At 42.7% G+C, this 15,983-nt stretch overlaps 1 protein-coding gene across 2 annotated transcripts in view; it reads right to left on the reverse strand.

Moving 5' to 3' along the window:
• camta1a (calmodulin binding transcription activator 1a) overlaps positions 1-15,983 on the reverse strand; it is a 279,253-nt gene that overhangs the window by 157,148 nt on the left and 106,122 nt on the right. For both annotated transcript variants that reach the window (XM_085442815.1, XM_085442814.1), the window contains exon 4: positions 924-991. In XM_085442815.1, coding sequence (XP_085298941.1) covers positions 924-991 — 68 coding nt within the window. The remainder of the gene's footprint in view (positions 1-923; positions 992-15,983) is intronic.

Below are 15,983 nucleotides of genomic sequence, written 5' to 3' on the forward strand. Positions count from 1 at the left end.
CAACACAGCAATTCAAACTCAAAGAAAAAAAGAAGATAAAGAAAGATTTAACATTGATTAGCTTATTCTAAATGCATGAACATGTAAACTTAAGCAAAAGGGATCATGTTTAAATAGGCTGTATATGCTGGAGCTAAGAAAAGATTTTGTGGTCTTACAGTGCGACACTTCTGTTTGATAGTCCAACAGAGGCCAAAGATGCCAACTCTAAAGCTGTATAATACGAAAAAGATTATCCAAATACACTCAAACTGAAATGTATCTAATGCTGTTAAATGTAAAAGGTTGCTATCACAGCTGCATATATTAATAGTCATTATACCATGTATGTTAAATAATGGCATCACAGCCAGTGCTGCCACAGACACATTCTCTGACATTAAACTGCTTTTGCTGAAATTTGCTGAAAAACTGAGGAGGACATGCAAATTGGCACTATATGTATCTGCATATATTAATAAAATAAATTAGGTCCCATGCTGGAAAAACGATTCTATTTCAAATATAGCACTAGCTCTTGGCATTTTGTTCAACATGGGGGTGTAACATCTGACCTAGACAGTGGAGTGGCGAATGTGCAGACAGATAGAGGCACATTAACATAACATTCACAGCAGATGCTGCAGCAGTGCATGTTGTGTTAATTGGAGTGCTAAAAGGCAGTTATTAGTCATTATTAATATTCTATAATTTATCTGCAAACTGTAAACTTTTCTGAACAGCCATCAGCACCCTGTAATATTAAACATCCTACAGTAAACTTGAAGGTAATTTTGAGCCGCGCATAAGGGAAATTGCCTTGGAAAGAAAAAAAAAGGAAAAAACAAAAATGTAAATTTTGACTCACAGAGTGTAATACTTGCAGGACTATAAATCTTAAAAACCCTATGTTTTAAAGAGGGCAGTGAGTGTAATGGTCTTACCTTGTTTTAGGGGATGTCGTTAGCCATTCTTCATGCTTTTCAAATGTTATCAAGTAAGCTGCGATCTCCTGTGAAAAAGAGACGAGAGGAGAAGGAAGTGAGTGAGGCTTAGATGTGTCATCTTTAATCACTGTTCTCTTGTGTTTGTTATACATCGGTGAGACTGCTTCATTGATATTCAGACAGTTTAACCAGCAGTGCAAACACAGGAAAGACGGAAACCGGGGCAGTGCTGGGGAGTTCAGCCAGGTAAATGCAGACTGCTAAAAGTAAAATGAAAGACAGAAGTGGAATGCAACTGAGGTCAGATCATCTTCTGAGACTATCTTTGTTACAAAAGCTTTGATCAGGTTCTCCTCAGAGGACATCAAGGTGCTTTCTGAAAGATTGACGTCTCTGTGTTTGAGAGTGAGCAGCTTTTAACATTTTTGGTCCGATCCTCCCCCAAATCCCTTTGATCTGCCCTTGACACTTCTCTATGGATCAATCCACTCTTTAACCTTTGAATGATAATTACACGCCAGTCTCACAATATTGACATGTGTGTGTATTGCTTCTTCAGAAAAGGCAGTAGATCCTTTGGAGTCAGTTGTGTACAGAGATGCTATAGACACCATGCTTTTTTAAAAAAAGCCCAAACTGCCACTGGCATAAATAGAGATACTTCAAACACTTTCATGTTTCCCATGCTTGCCCTGCCTACTGCATCAGTCTGAGTGTAAGGGAGAACACACTGGACCATACCCGGCCATTTTCTCACCAAACTAATGGGCAGAAATAAAAAGCACTTTGGATGCTGGTAGACAACCTGATGATTACCAGCGACAGCCAGTAATTCACTCTTCAGCAAGAACATTTGTCAGACTAGAGAGAGCTAGACACAAGGACAGAGCTGCTGCCATCTTCCACAAAAACACTGTCTTTTCAGTTTATAAGGATGTGTGTCTCACCTCATGTTGGAGTGTCAACAAACCTTTAAGAGTAAATGTGTTTCTAAGATATTGTCTTCTTTGGTTTGTGAGGATAGGGTTTGAAAATAGCTTCCTTTGGGACTAAATGCTGTTACTTCACCTGCCCACACGGGGCAATAATGTCAACAAAAGCAGCAGCTGTTTCAAAAGTGCAAACTGGAAAAATATGACACATCCAGTGTGTGGCAGCATAAAGCAAGCACATAAACCAGGACCATTTCTTCATTTCTTCCATCATTTTCTCTTCAAATTCATAAAAATTCTAAAATATGCACCACTGCAAGAAGGCACCAACTGGGCCTTCAAGGCTGTGTCACAAGTGTGACCTGGCACAGACACTGGCGATAGCCCATGGGGATGCTGCAGGGTGTGTGGTGTGAGGGGTTTCCAGGCTGTCAGGGTTACCAACAAAAAAGCGATGGTAGCATGACTGGCAGTGTTGCCTCCAGGTGCACACTGGGAGATAATGCCCTGTTGATTAAGTTCTTGTTCTCCTGCCATAATGACCGGAGGCACAGAAGCCATGACAAGATGGCATCTTGACTTAATAAAATAACAGAAAGGAGATGAGGCTTTTCTAAAGGAGCTCAGGCAACTTTTGCTATGCAACAGAAAAATAAAACAGCATTGAAAGTATAAGAGCAGACAGTAACAACCTTGTTGATTTAATGAGCAAATAATCTTGTTATATAGACACCAAAACACATAGAGAATGTGTGCTGAGCCAACAACAACAATTACAATATTCAAAGAAAAAACACAAACTAACCAGGTATCAAAAGGCATTACTGTTCTGCATCCATTAAACTGGACTAACGTGCCTGCGATGTTATTTTGTGTTCATTCTGGGAGTTATAAACGGCAACAAGAAGCTCCTTCAGTGACCTTTGTGCCTGTTAGCACGAAGCCCTTTCCATCATTCTTGCCTTTAAAATCCAACCACAGCTCCAGTCTCAGTCTCAGAGGATGAAATAGAGGGCCACATGGTCCCATATTTAGAAAAATTTAAACAAACAAGAAAGAAAGAAAGAAAGAAGCATGGCCCTTCCTCTGGCTCTTTCTCACCCCTCCCTCTCTGAACAGATGCCAGGGATTATTCCAACCCCCCGACCAGCCATAAAGGTGCAATAATCTTATGGTGAGGAAACAAACAAAAACAGACGTGCAGCCATTAAACAGCTGCAAGGAGACAAAGTTTGCATGGGCGGCATAATGAGAGGCTAGCATGCGTTCAGGTTGAGCAAACACACTTGCGGGTTAGTGCAAGAGGGGTGGAGGGGGAAATGGGCAAGCGCTGTGCTGAGCACTGATGGTGTATCAAAGTCAAACCAGCAGCTGTCAATTGGCTCTGGACTCTATCTGCTGACCTTAGTGTCTCTGGCCTACGCTCTCTCACTAGGGAAATATTCAGAGGAGGCTCTCTGTACACACAGCTCCATCCACACTCTCCCGCTTAGGTCAGAATCCACCTCGTGCAAGGTTGTTTGTACTTGCATGAGGTTTATGCCTCACCCTCCCTACTGACATGATCTTTGCTGTCGTTTTACCTCCTGGTGTCGTTAAAATATACTGTACTCCTGTATTCGCCATATCCTGAATTAAGGCAACCTTTTTTTCTAAATAAATGCCAATCAGCAAAAGCTAAGAACTGGAGAGTGAGCAGGAGCAAAACCACCTCTAATTGACACTGTACTTGCAAAAAAGAGGGTCTTTCATTTTCAAGGGGAAAGAACAACCCGGAGCTGTTTGTTGTAACCCAGCCATCTCATTTGTTTCTTTTGTCTCTGTAAAAGCTGCGACACACTGTTAGCGGAGGGGGCTGCCCCAGAACATGACCGAGCAGTCTAACAGTTTCAGGGCTGATGGAGATGGAGAGGAGGGTGTTTATGTGTGCGTGTGTTTCTGTCTACCCTGTTACAGTCACAAGGCCTGATTACTGGTTACCTGTCTGTGCCTGACACGTTATTAACATGCTCCTCAAGCGGTGTCACTCCTGTACTCATCAGTGTGTCTCCCCTTTATTTCTCTCTTCTTATAGCATCCACCCACCCTCTCCTACCTCACCCCCTGTCCTTTTTTTTCTTTCCCATTACCGTTGAGGTGAAAAGGAAAGCCACCATGAGAAAATTTTCATTTTGAGATGACTGGCTTTTACTGTCTTGCTTTTCAAATGATATTTTTCACTCTAGAGGTATAACATTTTCTCCAGAGAGAATCATCTTTTGAAATGTCTACCTATTTGAAATTGGAGATGACACTAACATATTCATCCCATTTCACTTCTTTGGACCAAGAAAGGGGAGCGGGAGCAGTAAACTCTCAGAAAAAAAGTATTCACTATTTGGCTCATCCCTTATTTGAATATGATGTTAAAATTAGATGCAGTGATAATCTTATGGGAACTGTTTGTAGAGCTGATTAGATGGATTTCACCCTTGCCCTTTCTTATTTCCACAAAAGTCAGACAAAGATGACCCCTGTGTTTGATGGAGATATTCAGAGAGGATTCCCTATTCTGGAAGAACTCGTTGCCAGATTGTTTTTGCTGTATCCTCTGATTTCCTGCATTGCCACCAACTTTGATTTATGGAAAGAAAAGAGAGGTGTTGAGAGGACCAGCGCTTCAACATTTGGATGACAGGCCTGATTACTTGAAACAACTGTCGCTGTTCCATTAGAAGGGGAGATAGGAGTCTTTTGGCATTATCTCAGGACAGATCAGACACCTGTCTCTAAACACCATTCATAATGCTTCGCTCTTGTTTCCGCATCCACAGAGCATTTGTGCCGAGAGAAAAATTGAGGGCTGGGAACAATACAAAGCTGGGAGGACAAAACTCTAAGTGCATTTTATTCTGTGCAACTCCTGCATTAAAATACCCTTAGTTACATCATTGTCTGAGAATTGAGTCTTAGTTTTTAAAACCCACAATTTACTAGGCATTATGTAAAAACAGAGTAATGACTTATTTTTCTTTTGGGTGAGCTCTGTTATTTAAAACCAGACTTCATCACCCCAAAAATAGGATTCAACAATTACAGCATATGTTTATCCATTATTCCAGTTACATTGGTTCTCTACTGACACTAATGAAAATGCACTTAATGAATAGCTGTATTAGAAAAACTAACTTAAGCAACAGTATTGATTGCAGTAAAAGCCCGAGCCAATGAAATGAATATGTGAGAGCAAGAGGATGTGAAAGAATAGACGGAGAAAAGTCTGGTTAGAGAGCAGAGCACAGCGCCTCCAGCCTGCCTCATGGTGAAGTCTGGGGAATGCATCCTCAAAGCTTTGACCTTGCCCTACACTTGAAAGCAGGAAGTGAATGAAAGGGGGGGCCATGGGAGGGATATGGTTAGAGGAGCCCTCCCTGATGACCTGGGTTTTACTGTGGAGTGCCAGGTCATCTGATATTTCCTCCAGGGCAGCCCAGGAAACCAACCTGTCCAGGCACAAATGCACTGGCTGGTGTTTGGGGAGGGTGGAAGGAGTTTGCCAAAGTACCAGCTATCACAAGTTTAGACCCAAAAAAATGAAAATAAATTTAAAAAATGCAATTAGTTACAGACAGACAGAGATGAGCACTAGATAACAGAAAAGAGAAAGCGGCTAGTAGAGTTACTGAAAATGTAGATAGTAGAAACTGACTAAAAAGGACAGAGTAAAAAGTTTGAAGTTTAAATGCATTAAAGGTATATCGGTGATTTAATAAGTGTGATTTGGTTCAATTCTGCAAGCAAACATACCTTAGCTGAATCATTTTGAGTTTGTTTTTTTAAATTTATAATTCATGAATTCTTAATGCACTGACAATAACGTATTACACGCTGTATCCATGTAATCTCATACAGCCACATTTCTCTTTTAAGAGAGGAAAAGTGGTAAGGTAGAGTGAATCCATCTGAGCCAACTTTAACCTCCAGCTGTCTTTAAGATTTTCTGAGCATGTCTCATAATAGGATGCAGTTGATCTGCTATCAAGACAAATGGTCAGTACGAGAGAGCGAGATGAGAGAGTTCAGAAAGCAAAAACAACAATAGGGTATGACGCTGTTGACAGCTGCACTTGGCATCTGTTGAAGAGGGGTGAGGCTGTCCTATGAGTACTGTGTTAGGTTTAAAAAATCCCCTCTCCAGCATACTGCTCATTAGAACCTGCATGGGGCTTCCCTTCTGAAAGGGAAGGGTGGAAGTCACACTGTGTCCACTCTGTTAATCCACTGTGACGAGCAAATTAGTTGTTCTGCAGTGGCTGTACCCACAACCTCAAACTATCCTGAAACTTTGGCAACTGATGTAACGGACTGATTTAAGGCAAAAGGTGCATGACCATGGCACAACACATTTCTGTGAGGAATAGCTGCTTAGCACACATGAACACCTTTACCACAAAAGGGCTTGCAATGTGTTTAAAACACACCTCAGGCGATTTTGTTCTGTTTGTCCATCTAGCTTGCTATGTACCATCTCAGCTCCTGAAGCGCAGCCATACAGGAGGTGGAAAGAGCGAGACAAGCTGTCCACTGGCCTACATTATACATAGTTCTGGAATCAATTTGACATTGATCCTGGATAGCTTAGATGTTTTCCAGTAGTTGGTCAATGCCTCTCTTCACATTTCTGCTCGGCATGCTGGTCATAAGACTGTTCTGAAATAGGAGGCATTCTCCTGGGGAGACTCACTCCTCAACGCCTCCCTGCTCCCACAATCAATGTTACCTACAGCAGCTGCTCTGCCAGCACTCTCTTTTTTGTTTACTATATCACTTTTGTACACTATATTGTAGTTATGCACAAGAACAAGACTGAGCATAAGTGACAACAGCGGAGAAAGACGAGTCTTTCCTCAGGGGAAATGTGTGTGTGTGTGTATGTAAGGTGATGAGGTGGCTTAATGTTTCCCTTTTCCTTTAATATGTCAGTATCTGTATATTGCAAAGACCGAACAGGTGTTTGCAATCAAGGCTGATCGGTACCACAAAAGTTTTCAGAAGTAAGGAGTAATTTTGCAAAAGGCAATTACAGTAAACACAGAACCAGCAACACTTAACCAGAATTCAAAGAAAGCAAAGAAAAAAGCTATACTACCTAAATATAAATATACTAACTAGCTCAGTTCACTACGTTATTTGAGGCACTATGAAAGACTTTGACAAGACAAAAAATAAGGATTCTTTAATATTACTACATTTTAGTCACGTGCTATCCCTAAAAGTCCCAATTTTAATCGTTTAATGCACCTCCAACCAAGGTAGGTAGAGAACCTTTATTTAACCTGCATCTATTAGACAAGCTGTTCAAGATCAATAAGAAGGAAGTAAAAGTCGTAACAAGGTATTGCCAGTCGAACCAGAGGAGGCTCAGCCCTATAAGTCTCCCTCAGTGGCTTCACTCCAAGTCTTCTGATGCCCGCAAGTCAGTTGCCACCTGGGCCTCTCATTGTTTACCTCTGCAGCTGACTGTTATTAGAGCTGAAGGGAATGAACCCATAAAAAACTTTTAATTTAACAGATATATTATGATTTTAAAGTTGATGAGTGATTGTGATAAATGATCTTTATATCAACCCAAACAATTATGATTATATTCATTCCACAGTCAAGCAGCTATTCTCAATACTGTGCATCCGAGCAGCTATAAGATGAAGGGAAAGTGTAACAGAAAGAAGAAGACCAGGACCAAGAAGGAGCTGGCAGAAGGCAGGATTGTTTTGGCTTTGGTGCTAGAGCTGCTGTCTTGGATGTTCATTGAGAGGATGTAATTATTTGGCCTTGAAGGACTACAATGGTCAGCCACCGCCTCCCACAGGAGGCTACATCACCACAAAAGACAAATGAAGGAGGAAAGCAGAGACACTGGTGTACAGCTAAGCACAAGACAAACCTAGAAGAGTAAAAAAAAATAGCTGGCATGGGAATGGATTTGCAGCATGTGGTGTCTGACAAAAAGTGAACTGGACATAAAGTTGACTGAGATGAAATACATCCATCTTTGCCAGCCACAATTTGTGTGCGTTGTGACCCAGTGGCTGTTGCTATGGATGTGTGTGCCTGCTGATGTAAAGCCCATATGGGACCACCTACTGCTGTACCCTTGAGAGATGTGTCTTGTGTAATAATTCTATTATACCTCTTTCTTCTTTTATCTATTGCTCCCCCTCTTTCCCTGCAGGCTCTAACTTCTGGCAAGACTCTAAGATATGTTTGAGGCTTGGTGGAAATGTGGAGCGCTACCTTGGTAAACAGGGCAAAAACGCAGATGCATTGTGGTGGTTCGCTTCAGGGCGCGGCGGGAAGTGGCCAGGTTCACTTCCTGACACCCCATGGCTGTCTGACCTCTGGCGTCCGCGCTGCATGTCCTCTTCATCAGCTATGCAGCAGGATGTCTGTTCCCTCCCGCTGACAGCCCAACCAAGGAGAACGGAGAGTGGCGTAGTCTCCGTGATGCTGACCTTACCCCAGCCCCACTGCAGAGACTCCAGGCTGTTACCCCATTCTGTTGGCGAACTTTTATCCTCCTCCTCAAAACCCAACTTCTTGCCAACAAAAGTAAAAAAAAAAACAAAAAAACTGCAGGAGCAGTCAAACTTACTAGACAAGAGGGTTCTCTCTGTGTCTTCTCTCTTTCTTATTCTTGTTCCCCCCCATTTGACAGATGCTCCAGCTTTGGCAGACAGCAGATATTGGAAGTGCCGTGTGAGCCAACAGCCAGCAGGTCTGTGTGATTTCTAATATAATTTCACGATTTGATCGCGAGCAGACATAAATGTTACATTTGTTGCATTTCTATGCTTTGGGAGAGAAAGATATTCTAGTGAAAATCCACCGAGAGGGCATTAAATGTCATCTAAATATAATTGAGGTGTGAGTTCTCCCGGTGGAAACATTGTAAGAATCTGAGCATTATATCCTTAAATATCATAAATTATTCCCCCCCCCCCTACAAAAGTCAAGAAGCAATGGAATCATGCATAAAAGAAGTGAGAGAGGAATCTAGAAGGTTCCCATTTACTTCATATCAATCAAATGATGTCAGCTTTCATTTTAGGGTAACTGTAGGACCAGAAAGACGAGCAGAAAGCGGCTGAGAGATTCTCACGTCTTCCTCAAAGGCACAAATGAGCAGAATTCTGTCTCATGTGATCCTGAGAGCCTATTTATTTCAGCTCCAAAATCAATTAATGCCCACATTATCCTCTGAATTCTACTATTCAGTGCAGCCAAATGACTGGTGCACCCTTGCATGAAACCAATTTTAACTTTCCACTCCTTGATGCCTCCCAGAACCACCTACAGGTCTTCCTCCAGAACTGCAGTTTTCCTTTGGCAGCATCTTCCATGTTTGCCTTTGAGCGTGTGGTGCACATTTGTTTAAAGTAGCCGTTTGCTGTGCTGAGAAGCTTTGTTAAAAGTAAAAATCTTTGTTCAACTACATAGTGAAATGGACTGAATGCAGAACGTTCTGATACGAGGACAACATGTGACAATAAAGTCAAGCTTGCTCACGATGTTACAAGCAGGAAGAGAAGAGGTGAAGGACAAGAAGGAGAAAGAGATGGAGGAGAGAATGAAGCAAAAGATGTTGTAAAAGGGCAAAATGTGATGTGTTTAATCTGACTGCTGTGAATGCTTTGAAAAGAAAAAGACTACAAGACTGAGCCCAATTGTCACGTCCGTCCACGGAAAGTGACATGTTCTGCTTTTGAGACAATGAGAAAAGACACGAAGACAAGACAGTTTGGAAATTTTACCAAGGCGAACGGTCAGATCTCCAGCTCAGGCCAATTAGCCAGAAGAAACTCCCCCCACCCAACTACTAATCAGCATGGAAGGATCACCCTTTGTCTGTCAGACCCATGCCTTTATCTTCTTTTGCTACTTGGTGTACACCGTCGGCACGGCACGCAAGCACATACACACATTTAATTCTTTCACGAAGCAGTTACATTCCTGCAACTTCCTTTTCTGTTCTTGTCATCTCTCTGTTCGCTTCTCAGCACGCACACATCCAGGCGAAAAAAACACGTATAAGAACACCGAATGCAAAGGCAAGTGCACATATAGCACCAGTCAAATCCTCACGTGAACTGCTATCATTTTATCTCCTCTCAGCTCCTGACATCTCACTGACAATGATGTGATTGTTAGTTCTAGAGGAGGGCTCCCTTTAATTGAAGTGGGTGCGAGCGCGCGCGCGTGTGTGTAGCTATCTGTCCAAAGCATCGCCTGGCCATAGCCGGTATTGTTTGGCCTATCAGACAAGCTGTCAAGTGTTCTTCCCCTCTCTCTCCCCCACTCTCTCTCTCCTGGCTCTCTGCCGCTTTGTGTTCACGTTACAATAACGGGAATGTAGGACTGTGAAGGTCACAGATGCCTGAAGTCAAACCAGCTTGCTGGCATGAATGTTTCGTCTCCTAACAGCAGACTCCAGCGCCAGACATGTATGTAACACTATCCATCCACATGAGACACAGCCAGAGACTACTCAACACCAGTAATAATCATGTTCAAGGTGATTTTACCCAAAGTGAAGCTATCAAATGCTGAAGTGGGTCTGTGCAGTTGTATAGATTTTCACTTGTAGATGTTTTCACCAAGCAAACTTTTCCTCAACTTTTTCGCCTCTATCTGCATACTCCCATCTGCCTCGTGTGCATTATCAGTCTCACATCTCTCCCCTCTAAAAGTTCAGCCCGTTGAGAAGGGAGGCACAGAATGCTCTTTGTGAAGGCTGCCTTCGCAGACGGTAGGGAATCGATCAACCAGCCGCTCCAATGGCCTGCTCCTTTGTGAGCCCAGTCTGGCTCTGTGCAGCTCTCCTCTGTTTATCTCCCTCATGTCTCTTGCTGGCTACATGCTCTTAATTAAACATGCCGCTTGGCTATTAATTGTCAACCAGATTCAATTTGTTCCCTGGGCACACTGTGAATGGGCCTCTCCTCACAGAACAAAGGTGTCCGAACAGCCATGTCAGAGTCACACAAAGGGCCGAAAGCATCACTTCTATCTCAAACAGTGTGCAGGCAGCTACTGAATGAGGTGTTATCCAGGCAGGTTTCCAAGCAGATGTTCATGAGAGGTTCTGAGAAAACTGTCATGTACGTCGCTGCACTTTTTAAAAAATCTATGGCATCAAGTTAGAAACTAGGTATTCTTTCAGAATTTTGGTACCACGCCTAAACTTACATTACTGTCATAATGTGTGTATCTGAAAAAGTACCTATTCATTAAATACTCTAAATCTGCCTCGTTTTTAAATCTTGTTAGGTAGTTTTTTTCTCTTGCATGGGAATTCTTTGACAAATTGTGGAAACAAATAAATAAATAACCCAATGACTGCTGAGATGAATCTGGGAGTAAGCAGCTGCCAAGGCATAATATAATTCATGGCCATGCATCAATGTTACTGGAGACTGCTCCAGCACCCAGCCAGAACCCACAGAGCCAAGTGCCAACACATCCATCCCCTTGCAATTCCCTCATCCGTCCCACCTCTCAGTCACTCCAACCATCACCCCAATCAATGTTCTCTTCCCAAAAGCCTAAAGCTTTGGGCCACAGCTGGTGCCAAGAAGGCCTGGCTGGGGCTATTGTGTCACTGCCTAAACCCCTCAACAATACAACGATAAACCTGCCCCTCTCGCATACAGAGCAGATGCCAAGCCAAAGGCTGTTCATACACTCTCACACAGAAACCTATATACTATTGTGTAGAAAGCCTTTTGCAAACACTTTGTTGTTGTGGAATTTTTAATGACTAAGGCAAAGGTATATATACAGCATACACAGAGAGGAGATCTTTTCCCCAGTGAGCTTCTGTGCTCGCCTTTTCCGCAATCCCAATATTTTGCTGCTGGTGGACTCACTGAGCAGTTGAGGAATTACTTATTTAAAAGATAAGGTTTCCTCTGTTGTCAGCAAAAACCGCATCTTGTCCATAACAGGAGAAAACCAATGCAGTGTGAAATCAAAGGTCACCCAGAGACAAATAGCACTAACAGGCAAGAGCAGGGGTGACAAACGCTCCCTCTCTGCGCTCTCCAAATTAATTAAGAGTGGAGATTTAACATGGCATCTCCAACACAAAGGAGAACAAGCAGTCTTGTTGTTGTTTAAGCCCGACTTTTAAGAGAACAAACACAATTTCCCCTTTTCTCTGTTGTAATCAAAGCGTGTTTACTCATGTCTCTCAAATGGCCGTTTCATCAAATGCTTTATGTCGCAGCTTTGAGAAGTCATCGATCCTAGCCTAGACCCTAAGATGCCTCCGTTGAGTTTGCGTCAGCCTCACAAGTCAGCCTGCCTTCAGCCCAAGATCCTTGGGGCACACATTAAATGCTTTACCCCAGGCAGCATTCTAATCCACAGCATTCGCAGGTGTCTCTGTCTGGCCGTGACCACAAGATAAGCACAAGCCTGGAGGAGACAGCAGAGAGCAATAGACACAAAGTGCACGTGTGAGTGTGCCTTTGCATCCAGTCCACAGTCAGTCACCCAGTTGAGGAGATGGGCTGAAAACAGCAGGTCTGAGACCAAGCTTGGATAATGACACCTCATCGGGGAACAGCTAGCGAGAAAACATCTGCATCCCCTTATCTCGGCAATGGCTGTACAGTCGAAATGACACGCCGATCATTTACTGGATTACCCTACAGTAAGCTGCTTCCTGATGTTCTTTCACAGATCAGTGTAGTGGAAATGTTTATACAGAGCGAGCTGGGACAGGAACGTTTTCTCAGTGTCTTAGATAAGCATGAGAAGCCAGCCTCCTGGCCTCAGGCATGGATCGCAGTGCTCTCACCTAGCATTGATCCCAATGTTCAGTCAAGCAATTGCGGACCAGAAATTTTAATAAGCTGGAGTTTAATTAGTCCCAAAAAGGTAAAGCTAATACATTTTGTATGGTATCACTACTCTATCAATTAACCCTCTGTTTAAGTAATTATACATTACTTTAGAAAGTCTCTAAACAGAGTCAGGGAATTCAGGAAGAAATTTCCAGAAATACTGAATGTTGGGCTAATTCATTTTACAAGTAAAGAATTGACTCCAAACAGAAACCCTGTGAGAAATAAAAGTTTGGTTAATTAGATTTACTATAAATGGCAGTTACTACCCACGACATAATATCCTCGAAATATACTGCATTTAGAAATGCTTCATTTATATTGCATTAAACAACGAGGGGTCTATGTCCTTGATGTTAGTGAAATATGGAATGGGGAGCTCGTAGCACAACTTAGAATGCACCAACCGCATGTAAGGTCATGTTCAGCTGTAGCTTTTGGCCTTTTAATGGTCATTTATTGTTCATCAAGTGCATGTGTGTGTACATGCTTACCGGTTTCTATGCGAGTTTTATGTGTTCTCTCCCCCCAACGGGGGGCAGCACCACCCTGGCCTCACTGCCTCCATCCACTCATCCATCCCACGTCTTGTCTAATTAAACATCGTTAACATTCATCCCAAGGTCTTATGCAGATGAGCACAGAGGGAATGTGGTGCACTGCGCATTAAGAAAACAACTTGGGGGTGGCAGAGAGGTGAGCTCAGGGATGAGATGGGGTTGTAACCGAATAGAGATGTGCCTGGATATCTCCGATCTGACCTCATTCATCAATTAATTACCACCATCAGCAAGAGGTGATGTGGAACCACAGCTGAAATCATTGCACCGTGGCATCTTCACCACGAGTCTGTTGACTGTGTTTGTGTGGAAATGTGGGTATGAAAGACAGGAGCCCATTAAGCCTAAATCCAGGTATGTTAAAGTGTGTCATTGTGTATGTGTACCTACGGTATGACCAGAAAGCAGACAGATAGACAAACTGACAGGCATCCAGCCAAGCACTGCCAACGGTGTCTCCTCAACAGAGCTGTGATCACAGCTCAGTCCTGTCATGTGGCTGTCACTCTATCACTCACAGTCACACACGCACAACGCCGTCACAACATACCACGCTGCAGCCGTGCTAACGCCTACTGTATGGACAGATCTTAAAAGACAGTCTTTGTTCCTTTATACTGTCACTTGTATGGCATGTTAGCTTTAAAATTTAGAAAAGCAGACTGTTACCCTTCTGCACATATGCAATGTAGTAGATTAGAACCAGTCAGGTAAGCTGATGTGCCGAAAAGCCAAGTAAACATAAGACGAAACTTTGTTTTGGAATAACTGAAAGTAATAGAGGATTATGACAGTTGTTTTTCTTTGGAGGCTATTTTATCACAAACTGTGAAAATAACAGCAAACATTTTGGCTTTTAAAGCAAAATAAAAGACAGATTGGTAGCGTTAGCTATACAGCACACGAATTTCGCAAAGATCTCAACTGAGGTATATGTAAGTAGTTGCATTTGTCAAAGACAAAGACAGGATTTGTGCATTACCTTGGGCATGAATGGCGACTTACAGTGTTTTATCCAGCAGACTTAAATGGGTTTAAGAGGCTGTGGTGGTTGATATAGTCTGAGAGTGTCTGCTGGGGCAGTGGGACGGATGTGGCAGCAAGACTATGAGTTATGCACGTTGCACTTGGCCGTATGTTTTAGTGGCCAACCCTGTAGTCGGGCATGCCCAGCAGCACTTCCTAAGATCCTGTTTGTAACTGTCAATGGAACAAAAACCCAAAGGAGCAGCCTGCTTAAACTTACTCACCTTCACTGTCGGCCTCAGATTCATCTCTGGGCACAGCATGCATATTACATGCACTTAAACACACACTAAGACAAGTGCACTTCTAAAAATATATGTCTGTACTTGTCACGCAGGCTCATGCATAGCACAGGGTCAGCACACCACATGTGGGCCTTTTCAAAAATAAATATTCTTTCTCAAAGGACCAGTGTCAAATGCATGCATGGAAAAGCACGAAAAGTATTCTGCCCTGCATAAATATCAGATGCACAACAGCCAAGGTCTGTCCAAATCCTCTCCCTATCAGCATCCACTTGAATCACCTTCAAGGATCAACAACTTTCATTTGGTGCTTTGCGTGTCTAAACATGCTATCCTACTTGAGCTCCACTCACTCTAAGTGATGAGCAAACTGAGGGATTAAACACTGCCATAGTTAAAAGTAAAACCAGGGGGCGCTGTGTAGACAGTCAAGCGCTGGCAGTGAGGGTGAGCAGGCGGGCTCAGGAAACGATGATGAAGTGCAGCATTAGTGCGGTGATTAACTCCTTTTCTCGCTCTTCCTCCTCTCGTTCAGTCCCATTTCCTCCCATTGCGGGACGGGAGGGGAGCCTCTGATCAGTGTGTGTGAGATTCCCTTGACACACCGTCCATCTGTGTGTATGAGCTGGCAAGCCAGCAGGCCTTCTTCACCAACATGCTGCTGAGATCCCATCTCAGTGCCTCTCCATTACAAACCTTTCCTCTCAAGCTCTTCAAACAGCACTGAAACGTTGATGAGATAGCGTCCCATTTAAACATGACACGATGTAAACATGTACAGAACATAAAAGTATAAAAACAAGAACATGGATCGATGTACTATATAAACCAATTCAAATAAATTTTACATGGGTCTGAAAACAACATTACCATCCTTGAATCATACATTACACACTCCTTTCTTTGTTCTGTGGTTTACAACGTGCAACTTGTGAAAGAGTTATGGAATATTTGTACAGGCGAGTGCAAGTTTGACGTTTCCCTTAAAAAAAACATGGTGCTTCACTGTGCAGTGTCAAAACTCACGAATCCAATCATCAGTTGAAGGTATTTCGGATTTTATACTCCTTTGTAGCGGTAGCCAGCTTTCTACCATCAGCACATAGAATCTGAAATACTTCCTCTAACTTGAGAGGGGAAGTTACATGAAGGCAGGGCTCTCAAACAGAAGGTCTAGGTCTGGGATAGAAACCTTAAATTCCTGTTGTAAAACATGACCTCCTACTTTTAAAAAAAGTCTGAATATATGACAAGGATTTGACTTGGAAAATATTCAGAGTTTTGAGGATAATCACCGACATGAGAAGGTTTTTTAAAATTATTTTAACGTTTAATTTTACAAAATATTTTCTGAAAAATCTGAGAATCAGGGGATGTGACTAGTCCATCTTGTATTTATTGTTTTCAT

Source organism: Copadichromis virginalis, linkage group LG20 (genome assembly GCF_057382275.1).
Source record: "Copadichromis virginalis isolate Kocher_CV1m ecotype Utaka linkage group LG20, C_Virginalis_male_GT1.1, whole genome shotgun sequence".
Classification (NCBI taxonomy): Eukaryota; Metazoa; Chordata; class Actinopteri; order Cichliformes; family Cichlidae; genus Copadichromis; species Copadichromis virginalis.